Below are 18,996 nucleotides of genomic sequence, written 5' to 3'. Positions count from 1 at the left end.
CCCTGCGTCTTCTCTACACCGATCGACTGCGCGGCCATGACGCTGGTATCCTCAGTGTTGGCATCGATCCGAACTGGCGGCACATAATACCGCCCGGCCAGCCCGAGGTGGTCTCCGAGGGCCACTGCATCGCCGATTGCACCGGTCAGACGATACCGAACAGCGGCATTAACATGTTCGCCGTGATCATGCACACCCACCAGCTCGGCAGAAAGGTCCGCCTGCGGCAGATCCGCGCCAGCGAAGAGTTGCCGCCGATCGCCGCCGACACCAACTACGATCCCAATTATCAGGAGTATCGGAGGCTTCAGAGACCGGTCAAGGTGTACCCGGTAAGTACAGTCTTAGCGTACGATGTACGATGTATTGCTTATATACTACTGAAAGATAGCATTTCCCAATGGAATGGCGATACTTTTTCTATTAAAATAATGAATAATAATTATATTTGAGAAGAAGATATCGAATATTGCGAGCTTGAGTTATAGATTTTATTTTAATCGTTATATCAGAATCCAATTTATTGGCTAATTTATTAAACTTACTTCATCCACCCTGCGGCGATAGCTAATGCAATTATAAAACATTCCCGATTAACGGAAGAGGATCGCGAACAGACTCGGGGAAAAGAATCTCAAACTCGAATCTATCCGCCAAGATTTTTTCTTTGAAAATAATCCAAGATTATTCTTAAGCGCGCTTCGCGAGCAACTTACGTCTTCTACAGCGATCCTTTAATATATTCTTATTTTTCTGTTCTGTTTCCGCCGTGTTGCACGCTTTTCGTTTACTTGCCGCGAACATACTTCTAGCTGTATTATAACCCGTAGCACGTATCAGAAAGTTTATGAGCTTGTTATAAAGTTTATTAACGTGCAATAAGTATAGCTTTGATCACGTAAAGTGCCGACATGCTACAGATGCAGGGCATGAACCTGAGTTTAATTGTTTGAACGAGCTTGAACAGGGTGGTCTTAAACGTGATTACGTGTTAACATAAAGTAAAAATAATTATGACAGAATCGAATTGAAAAGTAAAATCATTGAAAATCACTACGGCAAAGTATCGATATATGCATTGCGATTTTGCTATATCAATCCACAAATTTCGACTTACACTTATATATGTCACTGCCATTTTTTAATTGTTTTATTAAGTTGATGATCGGAAGGTTTCAAAATTTTCAGATTCTCTGTTCAGCCTAATATTATTCAGATGATTATTTTATGTTATAGGGCGATCATTTAGTCACCGAGTGCACGTACTCGTCCGAATCTCGTACGGCCATTACACTCGGCGGCCTGGGAACGAGAGAAGAAACTTGCCTGGTGTCCGTTCTCTATTATCCTCGTATTGAATTATCTCTTTGTTATTCATTGCCTTCGCTACCGACGGTACTGCACAGCTTGGGAATCCAGAAATTAATACAGTAAGTGACATTTCCACAAATTTATAACCGTTTACGTCAACAAAAAATCGTCTGATAAGATTTTGAATGAAGACATAATTGAGAAGATGAAAAATGCCAGTATTTTATATATTCTTAAATCTTTCGAAAGACATTTTTAATAGTATTTGAATTAATTGATTAATTGTAACGAGTCTAAAATTTATCTCGGACATAAATTGTTTTATGACGATTTCTGTTACGTAATTTTAATTGACTCATGTTTGTCTTTTACTTTATCATCGTTATAATTTCAATTGGCAAATCGTTTACGCGAATGAGAAGAAAGTTGATGGTGCAGTTGCACGTTGTTGCCAGTTTATATAGCTCCATGCAGACGATGATCGTTCGACATTTTGCTCTTTGATCATTCTAAATTGGCTATTAGGGACAGAGCTCGTACATTACGAAAGTGCCAGCCATTATTGACTTAAAAAGTGACAGACATTACCTCGCATCAGACGTGCCATTGCTAAGATACGCAATATTTAACTTGTTGTAAATTAACTCTTGATAAAATTTCCAAAGTTTATCGTTCCTCTTAATTGTTTTGATGTTTAATAATCAAAGATTTAATAATATGTATATACATATAATACATAAACAGCTGCGATATTCATTTATAAATGAAAAATTTGTACGTAACATAATGATTAAATTGAAATATAGGAAAAAAGAAGTGTATGAAAGGAAACATATATGTGTTTAAATTATAATCACATACTGTCATACTTGGACTGCTCATTTCACCGCCATGTTTTAATACCTCCGATGAGAGTTCCCAATGAAGTGAACCAGGAAATGGGAGCATCCTATTTCTTGGTCCACCCACTCATGTATAAATCACATAATATATTATCATGTAACACAATCAGATCACGTGATATAACACTTATAGACAGTACGCACACATGTGCATAGGTAGATCAAATAAAGACGGCTCCTCAGAACTACTTTTATCTCTTTACATCACATACAAAATAATCAAAGCAAACAGTCCAATTATAAAAATCTGTGTGAGAGAGACCGCGACTTTACGAGACTTCGTTTTTGGCGTAGGGCTTCCAGTCCGGTGATGATCCAGGAGCCGCCGAACTTAAAAGGCATGACACTCGAGGAACGACTAGTCAGCTACGACTGGGAGTCGAATTTCCAAAGTTTCCAAGAAGCCACTCGAAGCGGCACGTTTAAGCCGTTATGTGGTAGCAGTAAAGGCGCCCTGCCCGGTACAGAAAACCTCGAGGTGCACTACCCACGCATCCTCAGGCCTTACGAGGAAGCGAGCGTGCCCTGCGCAAAGAAGCCACTGCGGAACAAGCTGTCGATGTTGCTGAGCGAGGACGGCGATATTGGTGCGCCCGTTGATCCTGACAGCGACGAGTCGAACGCAGTCGAGCGGGGTCAATTGGTGCGTAGCAAGGTGTCCCGCAGCAGCGACGCGGGTCCCACAGCTGGTAGTTCCTGCGGCCGTACGGTATCGGCGGCTGTGATCCTGGCCGCCGTCACTGTCGTCGCCGGCGCTGCGTTCAGGTGAACGTCGCCGCCGGACGAGCGGTCGTTCGAGTTCACTCGGATCCAGGATCGCCTTGGTCATCCATCGCGATCGAATGGCGGACCGAGCAACAGCAGCAGTAGCAACTGGCGCGTGCGTATGTTCGCGTAAGTATATGCCAATCTCAGCGACGCGACACTTAGGCTTAGATAAATGTTATTGTTCTCCGACCGAGCGCATCCGGGAGCGCATTCGACTCTCGGGTGATTCGATCAGTGGGCTCTTTTTTTTTCGAAGTGGAGCGACCTTTCCGACACTGACTAGCGGCTGGCGCAATCTTCGTCGTGTACCATATCGTGTTTCATACTGGATAGGTAATAAAAGTTACAGCCATTCGGCCTTCGTTACTCCGATACTGAATAGTGAAATGTTCAAAGTGAGATAATTGAAGCTAATTCGATATATTTAATTTAGGAGTGCTATAAATACTCGAAAAATTTTTGCCAGAATTTAATTTAGCTTAACAATTTATATTTGCATTTCATTTATATTTAAAAGTTGAATTTATTTAATTCTTAAAATAAGCAGCTCTCGTAGAGACTTAAGCAACATATTCACGCGCGTATCGCGAAGAATTCGCCAGCCTTTAGTCGAGAATGTCGAATTTCTGCGAGAGGAAAAGGACAATTGCAATCACCATTCGATTCGGTGTAGATGAAACCTATATACATATATATAATATATCATAGAAAACGTAGAAGAAATTACCGAATCCACGTTATCTCGACTTATAGGTGTTGAAATAAAATTATAGTAATTTTACGGAGGCATGTCATCGAAAATATCTCATCCACGTACGGTGTTCGATTTTATCAGTACAAGCAATGTTAACTCTCTCTTTCTTAGTACAGTTACATGGCTGTATTAAATTAAGAAATACCAAAAATAAGGAGGATAAAAATATAAATCTAATAAAATAATTAAAAGTACATATACACATGTGTTTCACTATTTTTTAATTAAATTAAATTTAATTAACTTTTTATCTTACAAAGAAATAGTTCTTTTGAAGAATCAATCTTGAAAAAGCTCCGTTTCACATTTACCTTAAGGCAAATCATTCTATGAAAGTTATTTTCAGAAAAACCTCTATATACAAAAATGTATTATTAGAGGTATGGAATATTATTGTGCTGCACTTATTTAGAACATATTCTTCAAGTTTCAATTGTAAACACTTTTTTTTATGTCGTTTAAAATTTTTTTTTTTTCATCGAGTCTTCAATTTTTAAATTCTGTCCTCGATAGCTTTTGAAAATAGGCACGATTTTGAAACTCGAAATGACGATAATCAAATATTCATCTTGGCATTTAAAAATCGTTCAGAAAGGAGAGAGTTAATGACACTGGCTGGCCGGAAGCCGGATGTGGATGTGCGGCATATTAATTTTCGCCCGTGGTAAAACCGAGCACGAGAGATCGGATCTATCGTGCTCTCGTTTCGCGATCGGCTTTTCTCTTTCGCGACTTCCGTTCGCGCGTACCATTGTTATATAATAGAGAATTTTTTTGCGAGCACTACTCTTCGAAACACGGTAAAAGCGGAAGTCCCACGCTCGAAATATCTATAAATTGTCGAGACAGTTTTCACTTGAAATTTATATTATTATTTATATTCGGGACATTTGCATTTACCATATTCGAAGTACGCTGTTGCAGAAAAGTCTATAATGTCCCGCGTGCTCGCATAAAACGACCGTAGCAGGATATTTCTCGGATACGAATACATCGGCTCTGTCGTACTTTAACTGCAGCACATTAGAAATCAATAATGCAAGTTGTGATGGAAATGAATAACACGAGAACTTCCTTGTTCTTTATATACTATACATTCGATGCCTCGATATATCGATTCACAGTAATAATCAAAACTTTAAAGAAATTACATGTATTATAAGAAGGGACCTATAAATAATTCTGTTCTGTGCAAAATTATTTTTAAAATCTTGATAAAATGTAAAGAATAAATGAATTAAACGTATTGAATTATGGACTGCGATTATAATTAATAAATAAGATATTATGAAAAATTATAGTAATAAGATCAAGTAATATTTTATTTTTAATAACTTGTAATTAAGAGCTAAACTTTATTGTAGAATGTTGTAAATATTTATGTAATATTCTTAACATTATATGAAAGATAATAATCGAAATCGTACGAGTTCGTTTCATGCAAATGTACTTCCTATCATTGAATACGAAAGTGACTAGTGACTGCACTATTCATTCATACTTTAAATTGATTAGTTCGTCTTGCGATCACACTGCCTGATAAAGCTGCCGTTCATTGTTGTTGCCTGTGAGTCATTTTATCATCATCGATTTCGAGACACTGCCTTGGCGCTCCCATACAAAGCTACTTTAATTTTAAGTCACATTAAAATGTATCTATTCCATCTTGATAGGTGGAGTAGGTAACATTTAATAATGAAAGCAATGGAAATACTGTTGGAAATACTTTTTTTTATGTACGACTTCTTCGACTGATGATCGAACGAGAAATATCCTAATAAATTTTCGCGATTATTGTCGACAGAGCGGAATATTAATTTAAAACTTCTTTCGAGCTAATCGCAAGAGTTTAATTGTTGGCTGTTTATTTGCTGTTCGAGAACCGGGCGAGATGTCGCGATTTTTGCGAAAGAACGTTTTGTGAATTTATTTTTCAGGATACGACATATGCTTTCTCCGAAGTTTTTCCAGTGCGGTACTTCCCAATTTTATTTAGTGTTTCATAATCGAATTTGTTTGCTAATAAAATAATTGTATAACCGGGGTACATAGAAACTATGATTAAATTATTGAAATTAAAAAAATATAGATGTATACAACTTCCCCCAAGTTACTTGGCGTTAAAGACTTGCTTATAAATATTCATTTAGAATATGATAAAAAAATATTTTAATTTTTTATCGTATTTTGAATTTTTCTATGGAAGGGAAAGTGTAAGATCGAATCAAACGAAGAAGGTTAAACAAATCGAGTGACATCAATATTTTTATGACATTTTAATCCAAATTTCAGTAATTTTTTCATATTGACTTAACAAAAAATTAATTTGGAAAATTAAAATCCTGAAAGTTCTTTTTTGTTTTGCGCACAAGAAATATATTTATTATAATAAAAGCTAATCGTAAAAAATTACTTGGAATACGTTTGGGAAACACTGTTCTTGATGACTTCGGCGGTCACGCAATAAATATGTGCGCGCTTCACTACGTCGTGCTCGCACGGTTCTCGCCAAAGTCTGTATATTTTGTTAACTAGACTGTAGCGATAAAGGTGCATTTTTTATAGAGATTGTATAAGCATTGGTTGATTTGCACGCGATGGTAATTTCGTGCGAGAATCTAACAATGTCTCGCTATCAAGAATCTTATTTCGCAATCTCTTTCGTTGAAGCGTTTTACGAAGGGGTGTGTTACTTAACCAACGTTTATATATAAATATATAAATAGATACACTATATATATTATATTATACATACCCGACGACTCTTTGTAACATTCTGTACAGTTTATTACGTGTAACGTTATTCACGCGCGCTTGTCAACGCCCGTTGTCGTATATGGGCGGTTATTTATTTTTTATTTAATGTGTACAAAGCGATATAACTTGCGACTTGACACATCTCTCATTGTTGCGTACACACATACACACAACACACGTACACAGACACGCACTTTCGAGATTTGGAACAAATCTGATACACCCAGGGACACTCGATTTTCCAATAAATTGTGTGATTCTTATTAATTGTATATTCGTATTAGGGATATCGAAGAGTAATCGATATGCGCTTGAAAGCACGATAATTTACGATTGCTCAACGTATAAACTAAGTTATGATTTATAGATTAAATGTAAATCTATAATTGAGCGAATTATAATTTTGTAAGGTATTTTTTTTAAACGAAGAATTATTCGATTTTACCAAAGTTCTGTTTATCTTCAGTTTATTGATTAATTAATATAATTACTATTACCATTATGAAATTGATGTTATTATTAGCCGCATCCTTCAATCAGTTGCACGAAACAAATTAATATAGATGACGTGCCTAGTAAACTCGTGAACGTTCTCAAGGGCCAAACGAACGTTTTGAACGATACGATCTGCATGGCGATTTGCATTCGATTCGAAAGCTTCTCCTGATAATTTCCATTTAAATGACTCTCGACTCGGATTTGTTCTTTATCCTACCTCATTTCGAAATCAAACGAAACGGAAGTGTCCCTAAACACGCGCTGTTACCGATTTCAATTTTGCACCGATATTAACAGAAAAAGAAAAGGAGAAACGGAGAGTTTTGTTGGCTAAAATCAACTTGAAATTTTTTCATCGAGTTCACATTTTTCGGTGTTAGATCGAAAAATTATCTCCCTCCCTCCCTTCTAGCATAGCGAAATCTTAAAGTAGGCGCGACTAATCGGTATCGGACACGTAGGTACGTTTTACAATTTAATACTAACTGGTAATTCGTAAATGTCATAGGAGAATCTGTGTGTGTAGAGAAGATCTTAGGGCAATCGAATGGCCGTATCTTAACCCTTAAGCAGTCGGGATTCTCGAGTCAATGCCTCGTAATATCCATTAGTCATAGCGTAACACATTTCTGCAAGCAAAAAAATCGAACTCGTGAGAAAAAGAATCAATTAAAATTTAAAAGGTTTTCGAGATAATAAATGACTTTATAAACGTTATTTTTTATACATAATTTTTTTGAAAATTATATTATAATTTGTATTACGAGAAACAACGGACTCCGATCGTCATCGACTACTTAAGGGTGACAAGCAGCGCGAAAGTCATTCGTTCGTAACCACGCTGTACTTGTCGAATCGAAATTGCTGAGAACCGCAGTATACATGGCTTTACAAATATTTTGTTCCGATTGGACCCGGTTCAACGGCGTGAATGCGGGGAACTATATCCTGGCGATAGAAAGCGATCGGCGTTGCTGGACGATAAATCCGCGTATGACGTCGCCTCCTAACTGCGCTCGATGGTACGTACTGCAGGTAGTTGTTCGGCGAACTATTTTCGATATCTCGCAGTACGTCGAACAATTATTACGCAAAAGAGACCACCTCACCGCAGCGTTTTTTTCCGATAACCCGTTATCCGCAAGCAGGCGAGTTTCTACCGCAGAATTATTGAATATTTCCGAGAAATTTGTTCGTTTAAAATGGAACGCTCATATCGACGGTAAGTTCGTATAGAATACATCGCGATTAAAGCGTTTTGCCTGAGAATTCGAGTGCGGGAAAAGTTTTTCCTGGGAATCACAAATGTTTTAAATTTTCTTTTAAAGTGAGGTTTCTTTAAATGAATAAATCATTCGTGGGAAGATTAAGTACCAACTGTCGATGGGATCCGACTGAATTATTATCTGACACGTCGATCGACACAGTTTTCTCGATGGAGGCCCCACACGCAAGAATACCATCCATATTAAGGTACTTGTAGCCACAGAATTTGCGACTGATTCCGCGGATTCGACGGATTCCGCTAGAGTTTCTTTCTCTTCTCGATTTTATCTCTCTACCTTGTCTTCATTGCGTGGACATGCATGTTAGGATCTGCTGAATATCGGACGGTTTTTAACTTCGTCAAATGGACTCGTAATAAATCGATGCGCGATGAGCGGGGACGACGCGATGTATCGTCCTCGTTTAAGGAGTTGATGTACGTCGTCGACGAATGCTGAGGATCCTGACGGTCTCTCGTTGCGGACCGTAGGCGACGTGAATGGATGCTAAAGAATCGCCGGTGATATGAATAGAACAATCAAGCGAAGCGTCACGAGTTGTCCTTTAATAAACTGGGATAATTATTATGTTAGGTAACACACGGTAGCGCGATGTGTTACGCATTTATACTCGATGATCTTGTATTGTACCTAGATATGTTAGGCAATCTTTCTTTTGTAACGATTGTTGGCGTTCACCATCTTTTCGACAACGTCCGAGGCGATTTTCAAAAGTTTTTCCGAAACTTCGATCTTGTTTACAGCAACTTTGATTTGTTATTTTTATTAATAAAACGTTTTCTTAGAGACTATATCTCCTTTTTCTATCACGTTTTCTATTATTTCTTTGATAATTAATTAAAGGGGCTTAAAACAGATGTTGCTTAATTTAAAATAAATGATAGTATAAAATGACAGTAAGTAATCTAAACCAATTAAATAAAACAGTTTTTCTCGCTATACGTACAGTGATAGAGTAGTTATTATGCAAATTGTGCGCGAAATACGAAGTCGAAATTCTTTCCTCCTTTTCTTGAAAGCAAAATCCACGTTGCGATGCTGGAAAATCGAGTTTCGTCGCGTCGCGAAGTATGCTGACGCCTTGCACCTTCCACCACATTTTCAACAAAAATGTTTATTCCATCAGAAGTACCAAACCAAATTCGAGTGGATATGATTCCCGTTTTGAAGCGCGCGGAAAGTCGGTCGATGTCAAGTTTGCCGCGGGCTTGGCGAAAACGACGGTGAAGGCCGGGAAATCGAAAATGTATGTACTGTACGTAGAGGATTAGCGATCGCCGACTCGGAGTTTCGTGTCCTTTTAGCAAAATAGAGACACGAACGTACGCGCGGCGATTGGAGCGGTAATGCGTAAGCGCGAGAATGCATATAAAAAAATCGAGCGAATAGCGTGTGCGTGTACATAGAATGTCCTGTATATAGTTTTAGATTTAAATGACGTCCGGGGAACCTCATAGGCACCTTACTACACACTCGATACCTATTTCGGATAGGTGTGGCTAAAAACACACAGCATCTTATATCTTTATAATATACATACACCGAGCGCCCTATCCTTCCATAACGCTCTTACATTAGATTTATACCTATCCGATTTACACTCGATATTAACATCTACACTATCATCTACACTGTAACAAATTGTATTATATTTTATATATATAAATATGTAAATGTTTTTTTAACATACCTGTCTTTTTATTCATCCGACCTGTCTCCTCTTGACTCCCACACGGAAAGAACGATTTGAAGAGTATTTAAAAATTTAACTACAAGTCTGAAAATAATTTTATTGGACCATCAAAATAATTATGTAGGAATCTCCAGCTTGATAAGTAATTTTGTAAAAAAACGTATTGTAGCAAACAGCGTTCTACATAATTATTTTGATAATAGAGTTATTATCAGATCTGTATTAGTCAAATTATTTAAATATTTCAACAAAATTTTTCGTACATTTGATTGATGTTTGGAGAATTCTCTTGATATCATTTCGTAGCAATTTTTATTTTAGGCCAATTTATGTCATCCGTTTGTTTTATTATTAATTACATTACAAACAGAAATGATAAGCTGGTGTAGATACGTAATAAGATTAAGAGGTAAGTAAATTTTACTTTATATCATAATTTAATTCCTCATGAGAATATACATTGCGTAAGAACAAAGACTAACGTGCGCCCTAAAGTACTAAACAAACTCGCAGATTTTAATGGTCGATAAACGTATATGTATGCGTAAATGGGTAATAACGGTTGGGTTTACCCTAATATTTTTATCAAGCGCACCTGCTTCTCGTTCTATTTCAAGTCACTAATTTCCGGACGAGGCGAAGTTCTCGCTCTTCTATCATCATCAATTTCCGCCGTCTTCGTGCCACTGACTGGCCGTATTTCAGGATATGGCTCTTGCGATTCTAACTACCCTAAGGATATTACTGTGCTACTGAAGTATCGATGCTTTTCATTTGACATGCCGATATTTTTCGTTCGATTCACCGGAAGTGCAAGTCGACCCTGGTCATCTGTTGGGAAAGAGAATTTTTTTTAATACACATAATACTACACTTTGCAAGAACAATATATTATATATTTTTTAAGAATTAATTCTTTATCGACAATGCGGAGTTATGCACCTTCCGTCAGCAACTTGGATCTTGAAGTTTCAGTGGATTTTTTATTGTTCCGGGGATTGTATAAAAAAAGAGGAAAAATTCTCCTGCACACTTGTGAAAATTCTAACGAGTTTTTAATATCACAGAAATCGAATTCATAATGTCGAATCAGTGGTCGTCACTATACTCGATAATGACTATGTCGTTAATTAAAATAATGGAGTTAAATAATTTAATTCACGAAAACACATTAAATTTGACTCAACTTAGTTTATTTACTAAGTACATACGTTAATTTGGACATTTATTTACTTTAAAACTAATCAGAAATGGATTGATTTATAATTTGATATACGTGGAAGGTAAAAATAACAAAATTCTAACTCAAGAGATTTGGTTATCATTGCTTTTTTGATATCCAACATTTCACCTATTTTTTATTTAATTTATTTAAATATATTATATTTAATTATTATATAAAAATATCATTGTATTTATTTTATAGATTTAGATTTATATACCATCAGAATTTACAATCAAAATATCGACAATACTTTAAAGTCCAACTTAACCGGTGGAGGATTAATACTGCCAATTACGGGCAATGAGAACTACACCAAGTTATCTTTTAGCATCGATAGCTCGATGGTATCGAGTTGCAGTAAGCAGTAGACTCTACACAGCTTGCACGACGGAAACACGCCACGTAGACATGCACGAGCGATAAAATTACCATGTCCAACAAATCACCCCAGCGGAGCGCGCTATCGAGTGTGCGACGCAACTAATTATACGCGCGTATATTACTTGCGGGCGACCCAGGACGGCAGTTCGGCTGCCGCTGGCAGTTTCAATTGCCGTCCGACGAGCTCGTCCATCGGATTACAGCGTGGATTTACCCAAGGCGTCCGCGAGAGCTCCGATCCATTAATGAACAAGTTCCCAGCAAGTTCGCTAATACTGGTATGCGCGGGTAACGGTCGCCACTTAATCAAACTTGGACGCGACGCGATGTGGCTGTTGAGTCGACGCTGATGAACATTCCCAATTTTTTTTCACCTGTTCATGGGTACTCTGTATATAATTTCGTCAATCGGCAGTAAAAAAAAATTTTGATTTTTTAAATATTTTTAACTTTGAGTTAATCGAAGAAGTAATTTTGATTTTTTTTTCGACTTTGGGATAATGAATGATATTTAAATGGCACTCGAAATATTATTAAGAGTAGGTATAGAGGAAAGTTGCCGATACTGACGTAGGTCTCCTAAAGTGACATCCCCTTATTAGTTACTTCTCAGAAACTAACTATTGCACTTTATTAATATTAATAAAATTATGATCTCTGTTTAGCTAATTAAAGAAGTACAAACTTATAATTCGTATATTTGTGGCTTGTTTCTATCAACTAAAAACGAATGCGAAAAGAAAATTCTTACGATTTTCTTTTGCAAATTGCGTAGTTTAAATAATGGTGACTATATTATTGATAATATTACATTATTTTAAATGCTTGTAATTTTCTAAATCAATTTTATTTATATTTTTTTTCTCTTAGTTTTTTCATAATACGATTTAAAAAATTTAAAATTCGGGTGCAGCGTAACAGCGTAAACCGCCTGTCTGTAAAATAGATCCTGAGCTAACTTAATCTTTATAATGTTGCTTTAGAGTGTCAAATAGCTCTATTGGAACTGAAGACAATCGTGCATATATGGAAAAACTATTGCGTTACATATTTGCATCTTGCAGAATAGCAGCATAAAGTAAATATGCATATAAGTCAATAAAAATGTTTTCTAACGAAGTGAAAAGATTTTGAAATATCTTATATACATTCATAGTCAATTCCATTTCCAAAAAATTTTCATCGCTTGTAAATATGTTTAATTGCAAATTAACTTATACTATTCCGAATACATTGAAAAATTTTATATTATATACACGTATTAAGTGATAGATAATGTTTCCGTTTGTAATAATTTAATATTTATAAGTAATTTTTTGTCAACATTGAGAATGATCGGTGTCGAAACGTTTGTTTTGCTGTAATTTTATTTTTATTATTTTATAATATATTTTCATTCTCATTTGTAGATACTTTATACAGATAATTTCTGTAAAAGAAAAAGAATAGGAATACGTAGCATTACTGCCTACTGTGTCAGTTTTGGAGCCCATTTTGTCAGACGCTCATTTTTGCTTTTCTTACGAAAAAATTAATTATTGCAAAATTGCAAACAGTATTATAAAAATTGCTTGTACTATTTGATGGAAGACACTTTTTAGTTTGTACTTATGTTTTTAAAGTTTTATTTTTACCTTTTGTTCAAGAAATATTAAAAACACTGATACGTGGTATGTCGATATCGGTATCTTTCCTCTATACATTATATAATGTACCTACAAATTGTTTTAAAGAAAATATAAATTAAATTTATCATAAATCCAAGTGTCACACTTGAGATTACCGTGATATTTAATACATAGACATCGTGAAAGCAAAGATAAAACGGAACCGATCACAAGTTTAATTTTACGAACTCAAGCGTGATCCTCCTAACTTCAAATGTCGCCTGCAATTGGTGAGATAAAAGACACCGAGAGTATGATGGAGTTATTATATGTTCGATACTCTCATCGTGAGAGCGCAGTACAGAAGTCGTGGCTGTTTCAAATGGTTTTGTATCGCAGCTGAGCTTTGTTGTCTTACCTAGAAACTACGCAATAATGATGCCATATTTCTCGAATAAATCGATGTCCCGGGGGATAAGTAGAGTCTTCGCCCCGCCGCGAATTTTATATAAAATGTGCCATTATTACTTCCCTTGAGAGCGGAGTTAATTAAATCCCGTTAGTAAAAGCTACGGGCAATTTGAACCCGCGTTGCCGATTGAAAACAATGACGGGAAACGAAAGCGAGCTGCCGTGATTTCCATCGTTAATTGTTTTCTCGGATCGAATCGCAATGCGCACCGGCAGAGAAGTGGACAGAAAAGATGATTAAAGTAATAGAGAATCGTGCGAAATCAAGAGGGAATTACTTGTAATATAAATTATCATTTTCGAAAAAAAAAAAAAAAAACACTTGCGAAATCACGAAGTAGAAGGTATTATACCAATTATTTTATAAACGTTGTTTCTAACGTGTCTTATCTTTAAAGTATCTTCTACATCAATATCATGAATATCTATAAAAATCCATAGTAATTTGCTAAAGAAGTCTATAAAATATATTCTTGGAACTTTTATTTATATATATGTCACTTCACTAAAAACTCGAATTTAATTCTCTAAATTTGTTGGAGTAAAATTTCGTTCCAAGAGAGTGAGATTTCACTCCAAGAAATTTTGAAAGAATATAAAGGAAATATAAAACAAATAAATTTTTAAACCATTTCATACAATCAGGGGATACAACTGTCCTAATTTTCAACTTTGTTGAGATTTAGATTATCGGGTAGCATTTTATTGTTAATACCTGATCACCATTTGTTGTCCATCTTTGTTTATCGCATCTTACTGCTGTTTAATTTTTTCTTTTGTTACTGCATGTCAATAAAGTTATTATTAATATTATTACTACTAGCTATATTCTTTCCTTTACTGTAAATATCATATTGTATACAATGTGATATTATATCCCTTTCTCACATACATACATATATTATATATTACTTTCTAGATCATCCTCATACTCTCGAATCCTTTACAACTTCATTCGTCCGGCGACCATGTCGTTTCATTGAAATAACGGACTAACCCACTTTGCATGGCGAGAAGGCCGAGATTGCATAAGTTATGCGAGTTATCGCGCGTATCCATAAGGGGTGATACGTCCTTTGAATGCGAGAGGTCGCAAACTCGAATGCGCTGTTCGCATGTAAATCTGCTCCTCCCGCTGTCGTACTTCTGGCCGAACCATGTCCGACTTTTAGCTGATAAAGTGCCCGGTGCTGATCTACCGCCTCGATTCTACGTTTCTACAGTAGAACTTCGATCTTGAGAACTTTCCGCCGCACGATCGACTCACGAATTTATAGCTCCTGGACAAATTTGTCTTCTCGTAATGAGCGTCCGATCAGTTCGACCGTTTTAACTCATCCTTGGAGGCTACTCTATTATTAGACGTTATCTCTAAGGAATCGACGAAGGAATGAATGAATCGAGTCGTTAAGTATTGATTGATCCAACTTCGCAATTTCTCTTTATTCGAAATTGACTAGATATTTAGAAACATAGAGAGAGAAGAAGACCTTTTTCTTTTCTTCTCAATTACATTTCTTTTAAAATATATCAAGAACTCAAAATCAAGAAAGTAATTAACCAATTTTTCTAAAAAAAAGATAAAACTAAACGTTTTTAGCATTTGTTGAAATTATAATTATGAAACTTTTAATAATACAAAACGATATTTAATTGAATGCGATTTGTGTTTAATAGTTAAACATTTCCGGAAAATAAAAAATATCACAGAAGTTTTTAATAATATAATGTAAAATATTTCTCTCTCTCTCTCAAAATAAATCACTTCAAAATTTGCCTGTATATTTTCTTCAGCAATTATATTCATTCGTTGATATTCCATTAATATCGTTTTATTATCAAGAATTGTTTATAATTTTTTGTACTTTGATTTCAATTGAAATAAAATAATTTTTAATGCACGAACTCGCGAATCAGTTGCCTCCCTTTTTATGGGAGGAAAAAAATACGTGCTTGCACAAATTGAGAACTGACTGAATAGAAGCGGCGTTCGTATTTGGTGAGTAGTTACAAACAAAAACATCACAATAGTTTCGAAAACTGGAAGCAATGTCTATACGCAGCTTCACGACGCAGAGTGAAATACGAGTCGTATTGAAGTGAAACCGGCATATTCGCAATTCTGACGTGTTCTCCTGTTCTCTCTGCTTTACATTTTGCGTATAGAGTAACATGTAGAATATGTAAAAGTTACGCACGCGTACATATAGGTGATATTTCATACACACACCGTTCACCGTTCCGCAATAAATGTGTTTAACAACGGTCGAAATTATATCTTTTTGAAAAAAAAACAGAGTTAGTTTTTGAAACTGAAGTTTATAAATTTCTAGACACTATTTTCCATATCGATTTAACTCAAAGTGAACGGAATATGTGACTGGAACATTCAAATACTTTGAGAAAGAAATATGTTACCTAGAAAGATAGTTTAAAAATTGATATCCAAGTTTTTATGATTAATTATTATTTTCCAAAATTGATTTTTATTATTCTAATTATGACGTTTCTAAATATTGATTTATCAGTTTTAACGATCACATTTTAAGAAGACAGCCGAGTACTTCTTATTTTTCCGCATTTTCATTTTCATTTACGTGCTTGAAATATCTTACATTGCCGTACGTCAGTGTTACTAGAAAATTAGATTTGTTTTTTTCGCGCGCGGATGATGATACGTACTCACATACATCTCTGTTTTAACAGAAAGAAGACTTGTTTCTCGTATTTCTTTTCTGTTCGTCTCGCCGCTCCGCAGTGGGATGGCTCAAGTAAAGTTCCCTGCATTTCTTTATTTTGCCCCGGAGTATGATCTCTCGGGAGTTTCGAAACTGCAGCGGAACGGCGAACTTGCGTCTGCCATCGGCAGAAATTAATGAGATATTTGAAAGCGGTTAAACTTCCGCGCAAAATCGTCGACTGCTCCTTTTCCGCGTGTAAATTTAAACATGGTCGAGCACTCTTAAATCGACGGCTGAGGCTGAGTGAAACTTAACTGTAGATTTTAACGATGCGTAGCGCGTTCATTTCAATAAATTTTATTAAGAAATAGATCGATGCTGTTCTCTTACAGTAATTTCTTATCTTTATTAATTCACGGATAATTCGATGCAGCGAAACTTTGAGCAACGAATTCGAATTCCAGTTCGTTATAACTTTATTATTCGTGACTTTATACAGATATGTATATATAAAGATATATATTTTGTTTCTGTAACTGAAACTTTGAAAATAAAATATTTCGGTATTGAGGTTCACATATACATTGTGTATGTATATATGGTATATATATGTATATATAGGATTCGCTTAAATGCATATCTTTGTTTTCGCAATTTTTATATATTGTATATATACAATATATGTGAGCCTCAATGGCGAAATATTTTATTTTCGATATATTTCTCAATGTCGAACTGTGTAACCATTTTAAAATCTCTCAATGTTGCACAGAGGAAACCATAACGTCCATTTTGAAAATACTGAAGCAAACACGCGCGGACTGCCTGAAATTCGCGAAACGCGTCGATCGTCATAAATCTCTGTCGCGCAAAAATACTGACTGCTAGTACAATTTGCTCGCAACGCCATTTCTCACGGTGTGCTTTCCCTTGTATATCGATGAAAATTTACCGTCCCTAGTGGTCGTCACTTTGTTTGTCGGCCTTTAAACTGCTCTACTTTCTCAAGCTCCGATACATTTTGCGCGACTCGACGATTTTGCATTATCACATGATATCACGATGCGAAGAAATAAAACTCGGAGGTTTTCGTCGGCGTATTGATTTATAACAGTAAAGCGTGAAATAGCACGGAGATTAAATAAAATTGTGCGAGAGGGTTTAGAATATTTTCATATGTGTATTCTTGTACCAAGTTTTACTTTTACAAGAGGAATTTTCAAAATAAATCGAACACACTGCAATGCTACAGATATTTTGTTAGATATATGTTACGTGTTTCGAGATAGTCATCAAGGCGAATTTTGTTTCTTTCGGAAAAAATACAAAAATTGTAAATCCTCAAGAAGTTTAGGAACAGAGGAAAATTTATCGGCTTTACTTATATCGAGGTATCGTCCACTTTTAAGAAAATACAAGTTGTATTACTTTACGTTTAAAAGAAAGTTACTTTACCTCGATAGTAATGACGCAGTTTTAGAGCTTCGTTAAAACCGGCGAATAAAAAAAAACGAAGTAGAAAAATTGCAAGAAACGAGTTTGAAGCAAGGATAGCGTTTCGCCATCGAGAACTCTAGAAACTTATAATCATCCGAGACGTTACATCAGCTCCCAGTTTCAGCGAAGCTCCTGAAGCGTTCATTCTTTAAACTTTAATTATTTATTTGGACAAAATTATTAATTTCTCGTTATCCTACCAGATCTTATTTTTTTATTTGCATTTCATTTACGGAGAGATTCGAGGTCTTAAATATAGAATTATAAATCTTTTTAATTCCAAAATAAATCCCACGTTAATTAATAGAAATGTTACTTTGCGTTACAAAAAATACATGTCGATCGTTAAAAAATATAAGTATTTTATTAATTTTCTCCATACGACGAATTTCGAAGTACAGGTCTAAAAAGATATCGTTTTTATATTTTCGCTCGTAACAATATTACACAGTAAAAAATCGTGCGTTCATATGATAAAATTTTCTTGTGTTACCACATTTTGATTATTACTTCAATGTAAAATAAACATACAACTGATATTATTTTTGTAACATTTTGATCTGTTAGATTCATGTTACCTTTCTAACTTAACAATTGCGTATGTCAATTAAAAATGGAATATTATTTTGAGTGTTTTTAAGTTAAAAACACAGATATATAGATTAATTGAAACAATTGTGTTAAAAATTTTAACACAATTATTTCAATTAATTTATATATCTCAAAGTCAATTTAACATCTAAGAAAAATTGAAGTAAATCTTAAAATAATCAAAATATTTTATTAACATTTTCTTACGAGTTACTGCAACTACTCTTCTATGTACTCCACTTATTTTATATGTTAGTTTTAAATCATCCTTAAAGTCAAAATAACAAATATAAATATAAAGTAATGTCTCAATTATTTAACATTACTAGTTCGCTAATAAATAACACAATAACGAATGAGTTACTTTAACTTAAAATTTAGTGTATCTCCTGGGACATGTAAAAAATGTTAAAATTAACATTTTCTTGTTTACCGTGTACCGTAAAAAAGATCAATAATACAGACATTATGTTCCGCAATTAGTTTGGCAATCGAAGTGCTCCGCTGTGTAGCGATTAAAATGAAATTTCAGTAATGCAACACGAATGGTAGTGGTTACAATTTGATTAAATAT

The 18,996-nt window shown here is 35.2% G+C and overlaps 1 protein-coding gene across 1 annotated transcript in view; it reads left to right on the top strand.

The window, feature by feature from the left end:
- Positions 1–3,874, top strand: part of olf413 (DBH like monooxygenase olf413) — a 243,985-nt gene extending 240,111 nt beyond the window's left edge. Inside the window, exons 7-9 of the mRNA XM_018508106.1 lie at positions 6–332; positions 1,237–1,430; positions 2,508–3,874. Coding sequence (XP_018363608.1) covers positions 6–332; positions 1,237–1,430; positions 2,508–2,982 — 996 coding nt within the window. The 3' untranslated portion in view covers positions 2,983–3,874. The remainder of the gene's footprint in view (positions 1–5; positions 333–1,236; positions 1,431–2,507) is intronic.
- Positions 3,875–18,996: the final 15,122 nt, after the last annotated feature.

This window comes from Trachymyrmex cornetzi, unplaced genomic scaffold, assembly GCF_001594075.2.
Source record: "Trachymyrmex cornetzi isolate Tcor2-1 unplaced genomic scaffold, Tcor1.1 scaffold25, whole genome shotgun sequence".
NCBI classification, from domain to species: domain Eukaryota; kingdom Metazoa; phylum Arthropoda; class Insecta; order Hymenoptera; family Formicidae; genus Trachymyrmex; species Trachymyrmex cornetzi.
Note: the sequence above shows the minus strand (reverse complement) of the source record. Positions and strands in the feature narration are given on the sequence as shown.